We start from the raw sequence: 21,915 nt of genomic DNA on the forward strand, positions 1-21,915 counted from the left end.
GGAAAGCGTCTTTGTTCACTGCTGCTGCTACAAGACTTGTAATCCGGGATTCAAGGGGACATTGTATGATTTTACTGCTTACCTGGTTTCCCCACCGGCTGATATATGTGCTGGTTACCAGCCTATAAAATAAAATACACATTTATAGTAGTTAGTACAGTGCTCACGATTTCACTAGCAGAATCTCAACCAACTGGAAATAGCCAGTTCTCAGCCCATTTCCCAGCAGTTAAAACCCTTCCATATTCACCGTAATCTCTTAATTACATTATTTATACAGCAAGGAAAGTTATTTTCATTTATGTTGTAGTGTTCACAACAGCCCTGCCCTGTACATGACAGTTTATCCCTCACTATTAACCAAATGTGGTGGCATATTTACAATATCTTTTGCTCTCCATTTAGGGATCAAACTGTAGAAGTCATGGTGCTGATGAAGGAATTGCAGTGCAGCGTTTAGAGGACTATTTCTGCACTGGGGAAGAGCATCAATAAAGGTAACAGAGCTTCTGAGCTGTGAAGCTCTTAATCAAGGTCAATTTGCTTATTCATTTAATGATAGATTCAAGTGAATTTCCTTGGTAATTATGTTTATACAACCTTCAGGCCAAGAAAGATGAAAATCTGTTTGGTCACAACCAAATTAATACTTTATGCAAAACTTGTCACATTAAAAAACACACGAAAATGTTACAATCAAAACAGACACATTTTATGCAAGTATATCCGTGTAAAGGAGTTTCCATTGCAAAATAAAACACTGAAGGCAGTTAGAATTTAATATGCCCAGTAATAAAACATTTCAAGAAGGCATTCGTTTATAAAATAAAGACCGCTTTCTGCAAAGCCAGAATAGCTCTTTGCATCAAACCTAAGGAAGCCGCTTTTTCAACATGCTAAAAATGGCAATAAGAAATCCCTGAGCTCCCTTTTAATGGCGTGAAAGCACAGTAGCTGCTTCAGTTCGACTTCAGCTCCGGATAATGCTATCACAAAGCGCTGCCTTAAAATGTTAATTCACTTCCTTTTCTGATCTTTTAAGCACGGTTTTTGAATCTCTCACATTGTCTATTTTCAGAAACACACCCAGGTAATAGGGACAGCAGCAGTACACTCACTGTTCCTCAGCTTCTAACTTCATAGCTGCCTCCTTTCTTCACTAACACAACTACGACTGTGACACACCAAGCACCTTCCTTGCCCAACAGCATGCAGGTCTGCAGGAGATCCTCTAAATGGACCTGAGAAGCTCCCATCTTGCCAACGGGATCATCGTCCCGTTAACGAACCTGAAGGACACTCACCATTTCAGTTCAGCATTTATTCAAAGCTTTGGCCTGGCATTTTCAGAAATTAATGTTAGGGTTTTAGAACTGCAGGCAGGTCTGACAAGGCTTCTGTGGTTAGGGCTGCCCAGCGCTTCCTGAGGCCTCTTTTGAGCTGCTCAAAACTTTTCCCAATTTTAACTGCAAGAACTGAAAATTCCCACGCTAACTCTACTTCTAGCTCATTTCTAGCAGTTTGCTGTGGAAAACTGTGGCCAGAAGCAAAACGTTCAGGATGTAGGGTCACACAAAAATATATTGCGTGGGGAGAACTCCTAAGAAAGACGCCAAGCAGTTCTCACAAGTTTCATAGATGATATTCTAGCAGGAGGAGGAATCAAAGCTCCAACGTCCTGACACTCTCCTGCTGTTACCACGTCTCTCTGAAACCCATCGGCCGATCATCTCACACACAAATCCATCTGCTCTCTGCCAGCCCCATCGCCATCAGCTGTGTCACTGACTTTGTGAACTCTGCTATTTCAAATCTGAGAACCCTGGGGGGAAGAGATGGCGGGGAGACGGAGAGGAGGCTTAGTTCACTGAAAGAGTTCGTGCATTTTTCCTTCCAGAAAATTATTAAAAATATGTGTTGAAAGAAATGTGAGTGAAGTCATCCAGCCAAGCGCACGCCCGCTCCAACTACCACCATGACTAACCTAACAAAAACTCACTTGGTGGGAGGACTTCAATGACACCTCGGCGATCGGGATCCTACCCTTGCCACTGCCACAGAAATCTCTGTGTAATGCTGGGCAGTTGTTTAACCTGAGCTCTCCTACAAATGACTACTTATTTCTCATCCTCCCGATGAGAAACTGAGATTGACTCAGAGAAGCATCAGACATTTCCCACTGCAAATGAAGTCAGAGTTACATTTTAAATGTATTAAGAACTCTAAGAATTCAAAATCAAACTCTGGAACTGAATTAAGAGTCTCCTGTAAAACCCATTTTGGCAACGCTCTCATTTTTCTTCCCACTCTTTCAAGTGGGGTGTGAAGTTGTCCTCCCTCACCTGGGAACCTGGAACGTCCCCTACAAGCAGTTTGGGATCGGGGTGTTGGATTTTTCCTTCTAACCCCAGGCAGTCGTGTTGAAATCACAGTCAGAGAAACCAGCCTGCCAAAATGAGCTGCGCTTTTAGGTGGCTGTCAGTGGCACGGAGTTTAATCAGACCTCTGACGTGACTTCAAAATCTCCTGCTAATTTCTTGCAGCACCTTCACGAGTAGCACAAAACACAGTAATACTTCCACTTAAGAGTAAGTAAGTAAATAGAAAGATGCAACGACAGCAAGACAAAACGATCATTAATAGTCTTCTTCAGGTTCACAGAAAAATTCTTAGCAGCTTCCAAATACGAACAGCTATCTCTGGAGACCATGCTGCAGCGTGCCGTTAATACACTCATCTGTGACTGTGCTTTGGCTGCAAATGCAGGAAGAGCCCCTGCACTCACAGGTAGTGAAGAAATTACAGAAGCCACACTACGACTTTGGAATTGCATCCCAAACGATCGAGGGAAGTGAATTTAAAATACTACCTTCGAAGAAATGCTTTAAAGGTGATCCCTGGAGACAAGCAATGGCTGAAGCACCAGGTTTCTATCAGTAACGGTCCCTGGCTTGACCCCCCTCTCCTATCTGCGTGATTCAGAGATTCCGATGGCAATTCAACGATCGGGGAGATGTTTTTAGTTAAACAGACGCCAGTGAAGCCAGTAAAGAAGAATACCGCAGCTGCAGCTGCTGTCTGACAATAAATGAACGGCTGTGGGGTTTATTCCATTTGTTTCAGAGCGGATCAGTTACCCTAAACAGATTCCTGGGTAATACAACAGTAACATTTACATTCCTTGTAAGAAAACCCTTCAGATATTTAAACAACTGCTGAAGTTATTTTACCCCTGCTTCCTGTTGATAGAAGTTTCAGAAAACCATCGACATTTTTAAACGAAAGGCCCAATTAGACACCGCACAAGCTTTTAAAAATAATTGCAACATATTTGCAGAAGCATTTGTTTCGACAGCAGCTTCGAGGGGCAAGAAAACAAGCCCCAAATCCTCCCGACTGCTGCACGAACAGCTCTGCCACGGCTGCTGTTCCCACAGAAGCTGAGCTTCTTGGAAAGCTGTAGAAGCGTGTAATAACAGTGGAAACATTTAGCAAAAACTTTCAGTCATCTCCCACAATCACGACTGTACAGCGTGTACTACCAGGAAACTGCAAAGAGGGCTGGGAGACGAGAAGATCCCACACATACTTACTGGGCCCTGGAGACCTCCGTCCTCGCGGTCGATGCTGCCCCGGGAGAGCCGCACGTCGGGTTTCTGCAAGGAAAATTCACAATTTCATTGCTCTGCTTACAGATTCACGCAACGTAGGCTTAAAACCATCTTAAAAACAGGCAAATACTGTTGAAAACGTTTCGCTGACAGATACAGATGTCATTTAATTCCCCTCCCTACACTGCTGCGGCTACGTGCTCCTGTACCAACAGCTACCAAAACGCCCGGCGGGCTTCTAGACTGCTTCTCAGCACACGTGTAAAAAAGGCTTTTTGTAAGTAGTGGTAATACCGTTTCCCCAGCACAACACTGGAAAACCTGCATTTTCATTTTCTCAAAGGCAAACGTTGGGTTTTTGACTTGTTTTCCTCCCAACAGCACAATTTCAGCCACAGGATGAGGAGCGCTGCGCATTAATTCCTGTTTCCTGCTCGGGAAGGCTTATATGTACTTGGCTGCCTCGCCAAGCCTGCGAACGGGGCCAATTACTGGAGCTCTTTAAACACTGCTTTTGGGTACAGAGATCTAATAAAGGCGCCCTGATGCACTGGTCTCCAGACACAAGCGACAAACAAATGAATTTCTACTTTATCTGCTTTAAGAAACATGGGACATGATTGTTTTACTAAGTCATAATAGGACCGCCCCAATTTTTTGTCACAGAAATTGTCCCTTTCCCTCACCTCCCCCCCAAATCCAGGTAAGTTATACTTATTCTCCGAGGACAACAGGAAACACGTGAAAAGATAAAGGAAGAGCTGATGTGCGACAAAGGGTAAGGCTGAGCTGCAGCAAAATCTGAGTGCCTTTCCGGCACAGAAAAACAAAGAATTTTGTCCCCAACACACTGGCCTACGAGACTGGATGAGTTGTTCATTAAATTCAGGAGTTCATTAAAATGCACACCTATGTCTGTGCAAATACAGCCTCTTTCTTAAGTCTGAATGCACGTATACATTACATTTCTGTAGATGCAGAATGAAGTTATTTTACTGAGAGGAATGCAGGCACGTGAATATGGATGGCAGCTACACTCACTCCATGAACGTGTTCTTTCAAGGTCAGTTTTGGGGGACAAATATACCTTCCTGTTGAAAGCTACTCAAGATCCCTTTCCTTCCTTCTTTCTAAAAGCACTAAAGAATAATTCCAATTCCCATATCCCGCTAAATGACCCTAAAAGCCATCAGGGCAGGCAGATCAATATGCTACCATTGCTCTTTTATCATTAAAACATTCATATTGTGCCGGCAGCCTTCATCAAGGGCTTATTCTTTGGGTTTTCATTCAGTCCTTCACAGATGGAGCAAGGCACAGTCAGAGACAGTCGCTGCCTGAAAGAACTTGCAGATTAAAAATAGACAAACAAAATTAGACGGGGAAATATTTAACCCCTTCTTGAACGTGAAGAACCGACACAGACAAAATTGAGCAACTTGCTCAACGTTTCTCTGAAAATTTGCGACAATTTTATAGTGAAACCTACATGGATGAATCTCCAGTTTATTTCCTTTGTGGTGGTGATGAATTTTTTTCTGATGGAAATCTCATTCGATACGGATATGTCAGACATGGCAGTAGATATCAAGTGACTGTGATTCTCAAGGTATTTTTTAGCTAACTATGATTTAAGTACATGACTGAATTTCTATCACACTGATGTTCACAATTTATCACTTTCATTTCTAGCCAGAGAAGTGCCCGAAGTCTTTGGAAATGGCTGAAGGCTACTTTATTAAGGGGATCTTCCATGGTCCTTGCATTTTCAGCAATGTACCACTCCAGAAATGCCAGACTCCAAACATAATGAAATATTTAGCATTTTAGATGATTCAGAAGCACGATATGCACACCAGACCAAGTAACACCTTTCTTTCCAATATTAAAAGGAGCAGAAGAACGAAAAGTTACATTTACAGACACAATTAAGTCTTGTCCCCTCCTTGTCCTACTGACAACGTCCTACAACCCAAGGCACCACCAGCAGCAAACGTACGGCGTGCAAGCGAACTTCAGGACATTGCACACATGAACCTCACACAAACACCTAGCTGCAGTCTAAGAACTGTTGCACGGGAAGGGTGTAAATACACCGAAAATATTAAAATTAACTCAACGAAGTTGTGTTGGACTAGCCCTATGCAATCGAAGCCGTGGAGGGCATTGATGTTGCCCAGGCATCTCCAAGAACCTGAAAATGAAGATACCAAGTAGCAATGGGTCCGTGAGCACTTTGTACCACGACACAACACATCGGCATCTTAGCAATCTGCACGTTCACATTATGGATGGAAAGACTGAAAACCTTTACTGCTGCCTAAACACAAGCACTTTTAACCACTCTTCTCCAAACGCTCTTCTCCCTCTACCCCACCAAACCCCCAGGAGTTAGGTTCACAAGGAACAAGAGAGAAATATTCAACGTACTTCTACGCCTAATAACTAACAGGAGGCACAGCTATATTTCTAACAATCAGTAACCAATATTCTGATTTATTCATTTGTATAGCTATGGAAATATCAGAGGACAAACAATTTTATAGTAAAGGTGACAGCTAAGATCAAGCTCTCCTTTTAAATATAACTTAACAGGAACTCTTCTAAGTGGCGAGACCTTTAATTTTAGCCCCCGATGCTGGCATTACATCGCAACATGTGGCTGAATTTTTCATACTGAGCTCTTCCAGATACGTTTCATGCACCAAGTAAGCCTCACACCAAAATTCACCTGCTCCATGCTTTATGCGTTTATTTTTATGCATTTCTCCAACTTGTTGGAGCACAAGCGGTGCTCCCAGGTGTATATATAACACGTCAGGGGAAAAATCCTCAAGCTATAATTTTGGCTGTGAAGTCTCCCAGACTGAATGTAACAAGCAAGACGTCTTAGTAAGCCATGCCTAGAAGCACCCTGCTTAAACTCTTGTGTTGTCTCTTCATTTCAGAGAATGAAGCCTTTGGGAAATGGGTGATTTACGATTTCAGATTTTTCTGAAAATGTTTCTCACTTGCGAGGATATTTTTTTAGCACAGTGACTGGCCATGATGACAAGTCATCCTCAAATGTGTTTCATACTCGTCATATTATGGGACTGCCTAAACACACGAACTTCATTTTTTTTTATTTTTATTTTTTGGTGAAAGCAGCAACTTTACCAGACTAAAAAGTCTGGGCAACGTCTTTTCTACTTACTATTGTATCCATTACAGATATATATTCCTGGTAGGATTTTATCAAAATCTTGCAGAAAATCAAAGCCCTGGAAAAGTAAATGGCTTTCCCCCCCAATAAATAGTCTACTATCTGAAATCTTTGGAAACTTTAAGAGGACTTTTCAGACAGGATGCATATGTTGACAAACTGGAACAAAATCTATTTTATTTCCAGAATTCCCGGTCACTCACTAATAAAAGAACATGTATGTCTTGGCGTTCTCAAGACATGCCGAACTGTAACATCTCAGTGGGATTTTCTCAGGCTAAAAATTAAAATCTTATTTTAGCAACAGTTCACATCAATTATACTTGAATTGCAATTCTCAGTGTCAGAATAGGACAAATACTAAAACCACAACTATGTGGGAATTTCAGAAGAAAAAAAAACCAAAACCAAATACGATAAGGAAACTATGCGAGTTATTTCTTCTAAACATCACAGGAAAGAGCTCTAAATTTCTCAGCACAACGCTGTTCTATCTGCTGCGGAGTCACTAAAAGGAGCGTGCAAATACATCCTTATTTCATATAATAAAAAACAATGCCACATACCGTCAATACAACCACAACAGAAAGGTTCAAGCTGGCAATTAAATTTAAATGGGGAAGAAATTCATGGAGATGTCCCAAAAGAAGGAAATGCCTCTGCAGAGGGCTGCTTCAGAGATGGCCAGCTACAGTGTAAGAAGTTACAAGATAAAACCCACAAATTTCACTATGCTGTTGTACTTAGAATGTCACCTTGAGAAGATAACAGCGTGACAATTTCTGTCCCACAACTTCTGCTAAGCCAACTAAGAGCTGTCAGTTAAGCATGGCATCACCACCACCACTGGCTTCTTAACTGTGGTTACAGACAGATTCCCCTTTGGGGCCAAACTCTCTATTAAAATACAGATGATGTGCTCTTCTAGAAGCAAATAAAAAAAAAATCAGGATAGTTCCTGGCAGTTCCAAACTTCTGCCAAGACCCCAAAATCAAAGTATCCTCAGAGGGCTTTTTAAAAATTATTTTAACTCAATGAATTAACTGATTTGCTTTTAAAGTACTGCTACACATGAGATCAGGGCTGGAAGGTTAACGTTTACGTGCTGTGGCCCTGATGGAGTATTTCAATCCTTCAATCCTGATTTTCTGTGCACACACACTGCAAAGGGAAGCCAGCAGGCTCGACATGAAGTGCAAGTATCTCAGGATGCGCGCCAGACTGCAGGGTAACGTGCCAAATCTTTTAGTTACAGTGAGCTGTCAGGCTATTTGTGATCATGGAGCTCTGCTTTTAGGGGTGGAGGCTGCTCATTCAGCTTCTACATGCTTTGCGCTACGTAAGAGTAAAACCTTGATCAATTTTTGTAAATCTTATTTTTTTAGAGTGGAAATACCCAGATGGATGAAAAATAATATGAAAGTGCAGAACGAGAGCTTCGTGTACTTCTTGTGATGCTTCCTGTGGGAATGAGGTAACCACCCAAACATCCCAGGATATAAATGAGTGAAAATCTTGTGGACCGCAGCACCTAAAGGACTGTACAGCAAGATTCCTTGCTCAGAAAGCCAAACAGAATTCCACCTGTTTAGTGCAATGTTTGTGTGGCAGCTATCTGACCCATCTGCCTTGCACAGACAGCATCTTCTGTGGCTGCCCGCACCACGTGTGAAACGCTGCAATGCTTCGTCTTTGCTTTGACTTCCTCAAAAATAATTCACAGATTTCTGTCTCCTTCCTAGAGGTATTTCGTCCAGGACAGCATGAAAAATTGCAGGTCTAATCGGTGTCCATTAAACACCTAGTGTGCGGTGTCCCTTCTGTATCAGGCGATGGGACGGGGTGTAGTCCTGAAGGAAACAACCCTCCCCACCTTCCCTGTTCTCTTCTTACCTCCCAGTGAATAAATTTGATTCAATTTAAAATTTAAGATGTTCTTTACTGCTCAGTTTTTACACAACAGATTTATTTTTATTCAGGAGCTTCCCATGAAGAGAGATGTTTGTTTTCTCTTTTTCCGGCAGGATCTCAGAATTTTGGATTCTATTTAAGACTGCAGCTTGCAAACATTTCTATCTCCTCTCAAGTACTGACTGGTTGTGTGTTCTCAAAGGACCAGTTTCAGACAAACTGCTTACACAGATAACATCCCCTCTGAAGACTGGTACATTTCCATTTCAATGCCACTGCGATTTTGTTCTTCATCTGGGGTCTCTCTTCTAGCACACACAGCATCAGCGCTGTTCGTGCTTGTGCTAACATGCTTTGAGTTGTATTTTGTCTTTGTAGAAGCAGCAATAAATTTTGAGTCACGAGCGTGCTGCTGTTACTCTAGGGAAATAAAAACTGTACTAACAGAAACCCCAGCGAGGCCCTTTCGTCTTGCAGCGTCTCACATTAAATGATTTGCAGTTAATCCTCCGTGAGTCCAATTCTCGGTAGTAGAAGTGTGATATGCTGTAGGAGTCTGAGGGTTGTGTAAATAGGGGCTGCTTTTGAAAGCAGTCAGTTTAAGTACACTAGACTGCAGTTACATAAGTTAAAAATTAAATTCTGGCTCTCCTCTCTCTATTGTTCTCTGTGCTCAAAGGGAAAAATATTCTTCTGAAACCTATAGCAGGGAAGGGAGGGCCACGCTTCAGCCAAACAACGTGACCAAAATCTAAAGGTCAGTTTTCCTGCAGAAAGCAGGAAAAGCAAGTGAGAGACATGACATTGACTTTGACAGAGCAAGTTGCTCTCCTCCTTAAATCACTTGGAGCACAATTAGGGAAGTCCCTTCTCCTGAGAGAAGAAACGTCACCTCTTTACTAGAGGCCATGGGACAAGGAGTGTGTGTGTATATATATAAAATAATATATATATTTCTACGCTGTATGTAGTTTGGACTCTCCTGTATAAACTCTGGATATTCTTCAGGAAAAGTGCAAGGCCTCTGGGAGTGCCTCCCCTCAGCAACTTTTCTAACATCTTTATTTTTTCAGGGCTAACCCTAGAAAACTATGCTCCTTTTCCATGAAACACCCACCTATAAACTGAAGCTTCCTCTGACACCTATCATGCTACGGGTTCAAATACACCCTGTGGCTATCATGGCTCAGCTTTCGACAGTGTGTAAATGTGTAATAGGCATTCAAATGTAAGCCCCAAGTCTGTGTGGTCAACATGTTAGCGCAGAAGGACAAAACTCTCATGAATTCCAATTCCCCATTTTGGCCATTTAAGTTCACACTTAACTTCCTCTCGATCTTTCTCTGCTTTTTGCCTTTTTAACTTTCTAAGGTTTACACCAACCGAATTCGGTGCTGGCAAACTGCAGAGCTGTAGAACTGCTCACAAGTTCACAGGTTTTCCTTTAAGCAGGACGTGGCAGCAGTGATGGTGTCTCTCCAGCAGTAAAGACTATTAGAGGCCAAAAGAAAAATCAACGAGTCCCTCCTCAGGCAGCAATCTGTGGGATGGTGACCTGGCACCACATCCTGAACCTCAGGACCACATCCTGATGGTCCTGAGGCTGAACCAAAGCAGAATACCAAGTGCTACGATTAATTATCACCTATCCTCCAATGTCAAAGGTCCCACGTAACCTAGTGCCACCACCTGAAGTCACAAATGCCTCATTCTCAGAGGCATTCTATTAAAAGGCATCCTCAGGAGCAATATGTTAATCCCTCAAAAAGTTCTTGACAGTGATTTAAGTTTGAATCCACAATTTGACCTACTAAGCTTGTGAAAATCACAAGCAATGAGTGCTGCTCGAGACTGGAAAAGCGAATGCCTAAATTAGGCAAGAATTTTTCCTTTCCCCTCCCTCTCTTCAATCTTGCAATAAATTGGACAAAGCGATCTGGGTTCAGTGGTTTTTCTACTATCATCCAACGGCAAGCTGCAAATTCCCACGTGTATGTACAGAGAAACACGTCAAAACCAAGCTGTTAATCAAAAGTAACAACTCTAGCACGATTTGGATCATGGCTAGAACATGTAATGGGCATGTGGGCATCACCAGTAGCTCTCAACAGCACGTAGAGATTTATCCTTTGTTGTCTCCATGCCAGGGGCTGTTGTGAACGGTTCTGGATACTGCATCAACTAAAACCCTGACAGAGTAAGGTAATGCAACTGGCAAGGAACTAGGTCTCAGTAACGCTGTCAACACACAAGATCTGCTCTCCATTCCCTCCCACAGGCTTCCTGTAGAATAAAGCACAAATTCTTATTCGCAAGGAACTCAATGTACTGGCTTCAATATCCCTAAAAGACATTTTCTCAAGCTCTGTGGGACAACCATAGCCAGTGAACTTTGATGTCCAAACTACAAATAATTCATCTGTACAACAAAGACATCCCTGGAGGCCTGCTCTAGACAGTGCAGAAAACTCTTATAGAAACTGTCTGCCGTTATCATCATCTGCTTTAAATACACAGCAAGTTTATTTAAACTTACCTCCCCTAACAAACCTAGGGCACCTGCACTTATACAAACATGTTTTGTACCTACAAACGACGTACAAAGCTTCCAAAAGAAAACATTCCTTGAAATACACTTACGACCAAATGTGTGACTGGTATTTGTCACAATCCGTATCACACCACTGTCATTTATTCACCTGCCAAGGGAGGCTTGTCAGCATGAGCCTATACTGGGTAACATGCTACTAGCATCTTCTGCTGCATCTGTAGCCAACAGTCTCGAGTAGCAGAATTTTAACACTGAACTCGAATTTTGACAATAAGGAAGCCAGAGTTGAACTCAGAAATGTACATCAGTGGCTCTGACAACAAGAAAACCTGGAACTGCAGAGAAACAGCAACAGAAGATGCCATTACCAAAGCATTTCTTCTTTTTCCTGGCGATGCTCAGAGCTTTCCCCCCACCTCACAGAGCTCTCTTTTTAAATTATTTCTTCCCACTGACGTGTCTCTTTATTCCTTCGGTGTGAGACTGCTTGCAAGTCTTATTACAGTCAGGGTTGCTAGATGGCTGAAAGTAATCCCTTTTTTAGGGGCAGAGCGTGCACAGATCTATATCCTTAAGAATAAACATGCAATCTTCAGATGGCCACAGAACCCACAACTTTTCACACATAAATACTTGACTGAATCAAGTGAGACTCACTAAAAAAAAAATATGTTTGAGGCACCTGTAACACAGGACACACTTCCTAGCTGAACACTTCAGTGAAGAACTTCTTCCAAACCTGCATTTTGGAATCGACTCCTGTGTTCAGTAAATATTCTCATTTCACAGAAACGACCAGTTTTAGCAAGCTGCAACGAAAAGAGTTAAGAAGCACCATGAAACAAAATTTTACCAGGAATCGTTCCTCCTTTTCAAGCCAGCGTTGATCTTCTTCCATCTCTTGTTGTTGTCGTATCAATCTCTCCTCCATGAGATGTGTGGGTAGAACCTGCCCCATTCCTCGTATGTCCAAAGTGCCTGAATCCTACAAAATCGAGTTAAGTTTATGCAATCTCAAAACCACTGACAGTTTGTGAAAACAGCTGCAAGAACTTACAGATTATAAAAGAGTGGATTTTTAAAAGCCCCAGCGCACAATAGCAATCAAGCAGAGTTCCTCGATCTGCTTATAAACTGAAGCAGGTCATCAGAAGAAACTCTTTCCAACTGCAAACATTTTATTTGCCTTGCTCCTAATCACTGGAACCAAAAAGATTTGAAAAATCCTGCTTTATTTTTCAATAATGTTGTCACTTCATATGTTGCACTTCAAGTTGGACAACAATAACATTTATCAATTTCCTTTTCTTGTGCAATAATGCAACTATCCAGTTGTTAAAGCTGCAGGATATGTGTTTTACCCAAACCAAATACCCTTTTCTGTTTCAGCTGACACTTGTAAATCACGTCATGAAAAGACTTAATGGATTTTTTGAACAAGCTTTTATGTATGTCTTTAGCCTACAATACTCAATATGTGATATCCCAACGCTGTCTTGAAATCATTAGCAAGTAACGTATAAATTAAAATTTTTAGAGAAGCCGCGGTGAGTTTGCAAACTAACTTCACTGAGGCCGTCTACAGGTAACCAACTTCCCAAGCTTTTGTGAAAACTTTGGCTGTAGCTTATTAATACGAACATGTGCAAAGTATTCACATGCTTCCACCAATACTTTAGTTAACTATGTTGTGCTTGAATGAAGTTGTTTCTGTGGTGAGTAATCTCAAATTGACCTTCTAGAACAAACAGGAATGTTGAACTACTTGGGATGACGGCCCTCAACTATACACAGCATGAATAACAACAACACGGCAGCAAGTTGTAATGGCAGAAAATATGACCAAATCTACCAAGAGTTACCTGACGCAAACTGAAGGCTTAGACACGAATCTGCTCTATTGTATTTCGGGTGTCAACCTCAGTTCTCACTTAAAAATTTACCAGAGGCACAAAGAACAGAACATTGCTTAGGGAGTGCAAGTGGATTTAAGACAGAAACTGCAAAAAGAGAATCTTTGTGGAAGGATAAAATAGAATGAAAAAAAGTATAAAATATTGGAGAAGAACAGAAAAAAATGATGGAAGGTTAGAGGGGGAAATAATTTTATATTCCTTGCAACTATACGCAATTGTTGAGAGGCTGAAAAGCATCTACCAAGAATATAACTCAAGAACAGTTTTGCAGACCACTTCATTTGCTGTTCCAGATAAGTTACAGAGAATCCTTGGATATACTTGCTATACTGGGTGTCTCCCGTGCGAGGTATTTTTAAATAGGTAATGATATCACAAATTTTAACATGAGTTTTTCCTCCTCTCTTAACACCGCTAAGTTTCAGTAAAGCCTTCTTCTAACAAACTCAGGATAACTATCATCACCCAATTAGTCTCAATGTCTTAGTTAAGGTGCTAAGTAGTAGTAACTTCATCAAGAATTTGTGTAAAGAGTACAAACACTACGTCCAATCTCACATAAGAAGATTTGGTTCAAAAAGAACTGAATTCAGTCATGACTCCAATCCTATTCCAAGAAGGCAACTTAAAAAACACCCGAGAAACATACTCAATTTTCCTACAATAATTTCCAGAGGTATCTGAAGAATAAAAAAGCGTGTTTACTGTACAGAGTGCATCAACAGGTGTGTCAGTTCACGATACCTCCATGTTTGGTTGCCACACTGATATTTCCTGAGGTCGATGGTTCCAGGAATCTGTTTGATCCAAGAGAGAAGCCTGCCCTGGATAGATGCTGCCTGCCATGGCTGGTATCCCGTGAGAACCAGGGTAGCCAGATACCTTTAGGGAAAATGCAAGAGGTATTATGTAAGCAAACTTACGTTTCCCCATATTTAATAGATTTTATTTTATTTTTTCAAGGGAGCAAATATGAAAGTGCAGAATTGACTCAATTCAAGTGGTCACTGCAAGGGAGGAGGAGAAGCAACAGCAGAAGAAGGGAGCCAAGCCACAACATGATAAAAACTCAAAGACTTATACTATCTGAGGAAGCCTACCCAAACAACAGCATTAGAAAGTATGTTTCAACCTCTGTAGTCAAAAAGATCAAAGTCCTCTGATGAACAAAACCAACCGTATCGATACATTTATAAGACCTACACATGCAGAACTCATGTTCAAGTTAGTAGGAGCCATGCACACACCGCCCTGTGGAGCCATACAAATATGTACCCCCCAGTGCATATTACAAGCTTAAGCCTTGAGTGACTGCATGTAATTACTGTGCCTAACTGCGCAGCCTGAGAACTTCCCCACAGAAAAATCAAAGTAGTTTTAATGAGCCTGAAGTATTCCAATTCAAACAAGGAAAACCTCCCCCACTCCGCAGGAAAAAGAACCTCGACTGAGTCTGTTGTATATGGATGTTGATTTGAACAAACCCAAGAATACTTACAGGAGGCTATCAGCTAACAGAAAATAAAAACATTTCAGAGAAACATCAGGGAGCAGAGTATCAATAAACCCAAGGAAAGCGTGGCAGCTAATCCCTGCAATTTACAACGCAAGTAATTTCATAGCTTAGAAAAAATGCTAACATGAACATTATATTCCTTCAGTAAATATGAAAATGTCTAATGTATTTCACTTCAGTTTTCAAGAATTTGAGCACTGCATCAGATCCGAAAATACCTATCACCTGGAGTAACCCTACCAGGCTCAGTTCAGGGTTTGTTCTGATGTAAAACAAACAAAAAAAAACACGTTTAAGGCAACTTAATGAAACTAAACTGTGTAAGAAGTGAATCAATCCCACCAGCTGCAACTGAGTTATAAACTCCACGTTTGAAAGAAAACACGCAGTGTTAAATTTAATACCTGGTAGTGATTTGGCTGTACCATATGCTGTGGACTCGGATAAAACCCTTCACTGGATCTTGGACTGGGGTAACCAGGCCTGCTGGGCTGTAAGTGTAACGGAAAAAAGTCTTTAGAAACAGGAAACTAAACACACAAAATTCCTCTTTGCTGAAACAAACATTTATAGGAGGCACATCACAAAAACAAGCTCAAAAAAAAAATCCCTGAAATAAACATTCTAAGTTATTTACACTTAAAACAAACAAACAAACATACATATAAAAATTAAGTTTTCCTCCTTTTTTTTTTTTGTCTGGAAAAAAAAGAAGCTGAATTGTTTGCTAGATATCTCTTCCAACCTAGACAATTCTGTGATTCCGTAATAAATAACACTCGCTCTGTACGTTTTTGGGGCGTATTTAATTGTTTGCACCACAGGGCCTTCTCTGTACTAGTTAAGTCCAGACAGAATATCACAGAAAAGAATGATTCTTAAATCATGCTTCCAGGTGCAAATAGCGCAGGTTCCAAGTTTATAATCTGCATTACGTAAAGTTTTGCCATTAATCTGTTGTTTTGTGACTGTTCCCAGCAGCAAAATCTTTTGCTTCAGTCAGAGCACAAATTAAGTTCTGTTTAGCATGAATATTTCCACACATTATTGTGAAGACTAAACTTGGTTCTGATTATTAACCCCCATGCAATTCATTGCCTCAAAATGGAAGGTGCTTTTGGTCATATTCTGAACCCCATGTCCTTCATTATACATGCTTTGGGTTGCAACCCATTCCCAGCCAAGAAAAAACAGAAACAGTTTCTATTAGAAAGGAGCTAAAGAAGAGCTATCACATTATTTATCTGAGTATCTTCCTTTACCCCTTCAGGAAAAAGACAATACTTTGCACGTAATCAAAGAGGAGGTATAATCACAGAAATACATGAGAAAAGTCACCAGAAATTCAGAAAGCCCAGTTCAGAAAGCTGTCTGAAAAGCCTGTTTTCCTGCACACACTGAACAGACCTCCCTTTTGCCAGAACAGGCACAGAAACTTCACACCAGTGGAAGAAGCAATGCTGGAAAAAGTTTCTCAGAAGTGTACTTTTATCTTCCAAGAAGCAGCGTTCTGTTATTTGTACTTGATATTAACCTCCGAAGGTACGTTTGCCTTTTTTCCCGAGGAACAGTGCTGCTGGGTATTTCAGAAGGGAAAAAAAAATCAACCAAAGAGAAAAACAAAACCCAAACCAAACCTCATCGTTTTGCAAATGGGCTCCTGGTGTCCCTCTGGCAGTTAAAAGCTACTTTCACAGTTCTTTGGGACTACAGAATTTTATCATCGCTGCATGAAAAATGTTGTTATCACTCAGTACTTGTTATTTTTGGTTTCTAACTAATCACTGCAATCCAAGTAATTTCATAGTACAGATTGTGATAGCTGTGAATTATCTGAGAACGTGTAGGAATTTAAGGCTGTGAAGTAAAAGGAAGTTTAAGCCCTGTAAAGAACTGAAACTTTTATAATGAATTGTTATAAGAAAAAGTCTTTTGTTGCCATTAAAAATTTACAAAGTAACTTGAGATGCTTGAAATTCCTTATCTGTAAAATTCAACTTGTTCAAATGTCATTAGCATGCATATCCATATTTTACAAAATCACACTGTACAAAAAACCTAACCATTTGACTGTATTGTATATACAGTGAGAGTACCTCGAAGAGTTAAAATACTGAGACCCCCTTCTCCCCCCTCCAAGAAAAGGTACGCAGTGGTAGGAGCACTGATTTCAATCCTAACACATCTTTTTTCAGGTGTTTTCATTTATGGGTCACACCCAGAGCTCTGATGATGATCACTTCTACTATGGTGTGGCTCATTCATTACATTAATTAAAGGTATTTTTAAGCCCTGAAGACTACATTCTTAAACAATTTCGTAATAATTAAGTAGCACATTGTTCCAATTCACGCGGTTTATCTGCTTCTGTTATTCGGTATGTTATCTGTTTACATATACACCGAATCCTGTCAGTCTCAGGTGCCTAAACAAGTCGATGGATTCTTTGCCGTTCTCAACTCTGAAATGAAAGCAGCAGCTTCAGTGTCTGTATTTCTTGGTTGCCACAAAGCTACCAAAATGGAGAACCAAGCTAGGAAATCTATCAGGCAAGAAGCTAGACGTGGGGAAACCAAACAAAAATAAGTTGCCTTCCTATGGCCGTTGGGGCAGCAGAAGGGGCCCTGCTACTACTACTAAAATCCCCATCAGCACTAGAGCTCAAGTAGAAGACTACAGGAATTTATCACAGACTGATTAGGATGCAGATATTATTCCACATCACAGCAGTGACTGCACAAAATGACATCCTCCCAAGTATGGACTTGATCCTTCAAAGTGCAAAATAAATCTTTGGAAAAGCACGCAAGTTATGGAAGAAGAACGCGCTCAGCAACTGGAGAGGTTTGACTACCCCAACTGGAGAGCTTATCAGGGACATCCAAAACAGGGCAGACATGCAATGAAACAAAATTAAGTGTAAACTAAAACACATAATGTCCTTGGGAAGTAAAACCGTTATCTGTTTGGAATAAGAAAAATACAATTAATTAATTTCTCTTCTGTCATTGATTTTTATAAATAAGCTTTACAAACGTCTGAGATCTCACCAGCTAACGTTTCATAGTAGTGCTAGAAGAAAGAAAGAAAAAGCCAGGAAACATTTTTGTGGCAACTATGGGAGTCTCTTGCAAGTTAAACAAACAAGAAACAGAAAATTGTCAGTGCAAAATTATAGCACAGATCAGTTCTAATAACAGCCTAAGCAGAGCTGGGTCATTTCAGGCAAGCATTAGCAGATGATGACAAAATTGGGCAGAACGCCGTTCTTAACCAACCCATCAAACGAGGCTTTGAAGAATAATAATCCTTGTAATTCAATTTATTTATTATTATTACTTTTAGACACACTCATGCTTTGTGTTCTGATATCTTAGCTACCTTGGGAGGAGCCTCATCCGATCCTCCTGAGTCCCAGGACACCGTGACTTGTCGCCTGGATTCCATTCTCATTCGTTCTTCTTGCTGCAGCTTCTCTTCCTCCAGTATTGTACTAAGAAAAACACATCGTATGTAAGTAAAACTCCAACTCCATGTCTAACAAACCTCGGAGCTCCCACGTCTCTCAAGCTAATGAATACTACACGAAAGAGTGAGTGAGAACTTTTAAGACAAAGTTCTTTTATGTATATTGGTTCTGGAAACCAGTATCCTGAAGAAATACATCTGTAGGGTTGTCAGCGTGCTTTCAACAACCGAAGCAGCACAGGGCTTTCAGAAAGCTGTGGTTGATCTTCTACAAAAAGTTTTTTGCATGTTAACATTTCTTTTGATGTGTAATTACACAGAGAAATCCTCAAAGACAATAAACCAAGCACTCACTTGCATGAAAACTTATTTTTCACATGAAAATACCGAATTGCTGCAAAGGATCAAAACAAACCGAAAATACGTTCTTTATGGAAGCTCAGCTGAGCTTCAAATCACTGGGATTTTTCCCTCTGTTAAACAAAGCAGTCAAAAAAACCCATCTCAAATACCATGCTTTCCTCTTACATTTCAGCCTAACCAGGAACGCATTCAGCAAAGCAATTCAGCAAGACAGAAATATCTGACAGCATTTACTCAGCTTTTAAACGCTCAGGTCAGAAGGGTACATTTTCAAACAAAGCACAAGACAGTAGTAAAACTAGTTTGCTACTTACCACTGTTCTGACTATTAAAAAGACCGTTTGAAGTTCACCGTGATACTGCTGCCCCCACAGCAGCCTCCTCCCAGTTCTGCTATGTGGATTATTAATGTTGGATATTTGCCATTTAAGAACTGCTCAGAATGAAGCTTTGGACGAGGGAGCTGCAAGCTACATGGATAGTCTAGAGATCTGAGCAGGGCAGATTATTTACACGTTGATCTCCCCAGAGTAAAGATAATCCCGTAAAGGAGCTATCCCAGCTCCTTTAGCACTCCAGTTTCTAGAAACAAAGCTCGGTTCTGAGTTTATAATCTCCTGCTCAGACGACTAAATAACCACCCAGAATTACTCATGCAAGGGATGAGATCAACTACAGCAATCTATTCTAATCTTGGAACTTCGCTGCTTGTTTCAAGAATAAATTCCTGCTTGGTCGGAGACTAGAACTTCGCCTTTCCTCCCTCAGCCAAAAAAATTCATGCCACTTCTTAAAAGCAGGGAAGTCAGCTCATCTCACTGCAGCCTACCCGAGTTTCTGAGTATTGCAGCAATTTCAATCCATCACTGCCGAAGGAACACAAGAATGTGGAACAAAAACAAAATCAGACAAAGTTATTTGCAGCAGTCGTTCTGATAGAGCTATTGCAGACAAACAGCTACAGCCCGACAGAGGCGACTAAAAAGAAAATCCTTCTACTTTACCACCTCTCTCCTCCTACAGAGTAAGGAAAAAGAGTATTTCTTACGTGAACTCATGAAGAATTAGCAAAAATGCACCACTTTAAGGCTAGGTCAGACTTCAGATATTCAGCATGCATTTTTATGTATCGTGAGAAATCAGTTGGGACGCATCTGGAGCCACGAACCACGATTACAATCTTTGAAGAAATACCTCAAACCTTAACCAAAAAATACCAGCAAAACAAAAAAACACCTACCCACACAAATAAAATGTGCATTTTTTTTTTAACCGAAGCTGTTGATACGGCAGTTGCTCTAATGCGAGCACAAGGAATGGAACAAAAGTCAGCTAAAAGCAGCTGACTAAATTTAGAGATGGCTTATTGACAATTTGGGGCCACGGGTATAATTTGTCACAGCCCAGTCCTGTTTTTCCATAAAAAGGAATGAAACACTGCTACCTATCTGCCTTGCTGTCAAAGCCGTTTTATCTGTGGTGTCCCAGTATTTAATACCATACCATTAACCTCAATCGTATCACTCGAAATGACAAATTTTGACTGAAATGATTTGTTTTTCATAACACAGGCTCAGCTTTTTTTCTTAAGGCTCTAATTCATCCTGCTATTCCTTTGCCTGTGTCATCACGAAGACCTTTCCCTCCCAGCCCGGCGAGTAGCCTGGTCAACGGCTGATGAGCTGCAGCAGAATTTGTACCGGATGCCCTTGACTACTACCGAAAAGAAGAGAATATAAAATAGAAACGCCTCGGAGAAGCATCACTCGAAAAAAACACAAGGAATATAAATGACTCACAGAAATGTCTTTGTTTTTACAAAGGGAAGACCAATCCATAGATGGAGCACAAGTGTGCCAAGAGATATTTTTGACCTTTTCTCGGTGCAGCTGCTTGAGGACTCTCAATGGTTTATTAGAAATTGCAGAGGTCAGGGGAGTCACATCTAGGCATATTTTCCCAAACGGCACGTATTTTTAGCAGCAGAGAAGCATTTCTAGCCATACGACTTCCCTAGCAAACCTTGAGGTAGAACAAACAAACCTAAGTCGTCGTCTTGGCCATGTCTGATGAAAACCTCTACTATTAAAGTTTGCGTAGTCAATAAACTTATTTCACTTTCAAAGAACCTTTTCACTCAAATTTGCCCGTGGCATTGAAAAGGAAACATTTACTGGGAGGTTCAAAGCAGGAATGTCTGAAATACTGAAATGCAGCCTTACGTTTCGGAAGACAAAGCAATGCTGGTGTTTGCTCATATGTGGTGTGGGAACCTAGAGGAAGTGCTGACCCTTCAACAAGCAGCTTCTTTTCTCTCGTCTGGCCAACAAAAATACAAGGTTGCATGGAGATGAACACATTTTCCCCATACAGCCCTAATTTAAGAGCACTTTTGCTGGACTTTATTCCTAATGGTCACTGTCGATGATCAAAAGGCCAACAAAGTGTTTTGCAACCGCCATCATATATATCAAGTATGTGCTACAATTTTTTCAGCCAGATGCCACAAAATGACGTGACTTAAACTGCCTTCATTCTTATCAGTTTTGGTCCTTTTGTTTATAAGCAACATTTCAAGAGCTGCAGCAAACAGTCACAAGAAGGCTCAAGTCCCATTTTCATCAGTTAACTACCTCATTGCTGTCGTAAAAACAAACTTTAGGAGGATGAATCGGTCATTATTTTACTTTTTATATTCTTTTTAGAGTTGAATCTGTATTTAACACATGACCTGCAGTCCAGGGATCATCTGGGATCATCTACTCTGGTAAAACCTGTGCTTCTTCATCAGCAACCAACAGAGGGCCTAATCGACAATCCTGTCACAGCCATGATAAAACTGCTCCTGATTTTGCTATTTTTATTAGAGAAGAATGGCTAGCAATAGGTACTTGGTACAAAATTCATTCAATGACGCACTGAAAATGTCACTGCATGACATTAATTTAAAAAGCTCAACATCAAAATCTAGCTTAACACTGAATACTAAAAGGAGTTTTAACAGAATTACAGCCAAAGGGATGTGCAGGGCAGCCCAGCTCAGAAGCACAAGCCTGGGAGAAGACCTGTAAGAAAGCCTGTACTAGTGCTGCCTTACCAATACAAACCCGTGGCATATTGAACAGAGCAAAGAATAGTTTAAATTTAATAATACACGTGTGAGGTGGTATGTATAATTGGTTACGGTGCTGTAGGTAGGCAGAACTCATTCTGAATAGCAACACTATAAGGGTAATAGTGCATGATTTGGGTCTGTTAAATGCTTAAATGGACCTAGGAAGTTAGGAGGAATTAAAGCTGGAAATCCACCATCTATCATTCGTTTCTGTGTTGGATGCGATGACTAACTCATCCTTTACCCACTCTGGACAGA

General features: G+C 40.8%; 1 protein-coding gene across 10 annotated transcripts in view; it reads right to left on the reverse strand.

Annotated features, from left to right (window-relative positions):
• Nucleotides 1-21,915, reverse strand: part of PTK2 (protein tyrosine kinase 2) — a 207,444-nt gene that overhangs the window by 9,383 nt on the left and 176,146 nt on the right. For 9 of the 10 annotated variants that reach the window (XM_066991244.1, XM_066991243.1, XM_066991242.1 and 6 more), the window contains 6 exons: nt 18,093-18,204; nt 15,116-15,202; nt 13,940-14,077; nt 12,133-12,264; nt 3,594-3,656; nt 83-122 (listed from right to left, as the gene is read on the reverse strand). In XM_066991244.1, coding sequence (XP_066847345.1) covers nt 83-122; nt 3,594-3,656; nt 12,133-12,264; nt 13,940-14,077; nt 15,116-15,202; nt 18,093-18,204 — 572 coding nt within the window. Of the gene's footprint in view, nt 1-82; nt 123-3,593; nt 3,657-12,132; nt 12,265-13,939; nt 14,078-15,115; nt 15,203-18,092; nt 18,205-18,856; nt 21,628-21,915 lie in introns of those variants that run through there. The other variant, XM_066991246.1, reaches the window with a different exon arrangement.

This window comes from Anser cygnoides, chromosome 2 (assembly GCF_040182565.1).
Source record: "Anser cygnoides isolate HZ-2024a breed goose chromosome 2, Taihu_goose_T2T_genome, whole genome shotgun sequence".
NCBI lineage: Eukaryota > Metazoa > Chordata > Aves > Anseriformes > Anatidae > Anser > Anser cygnoides.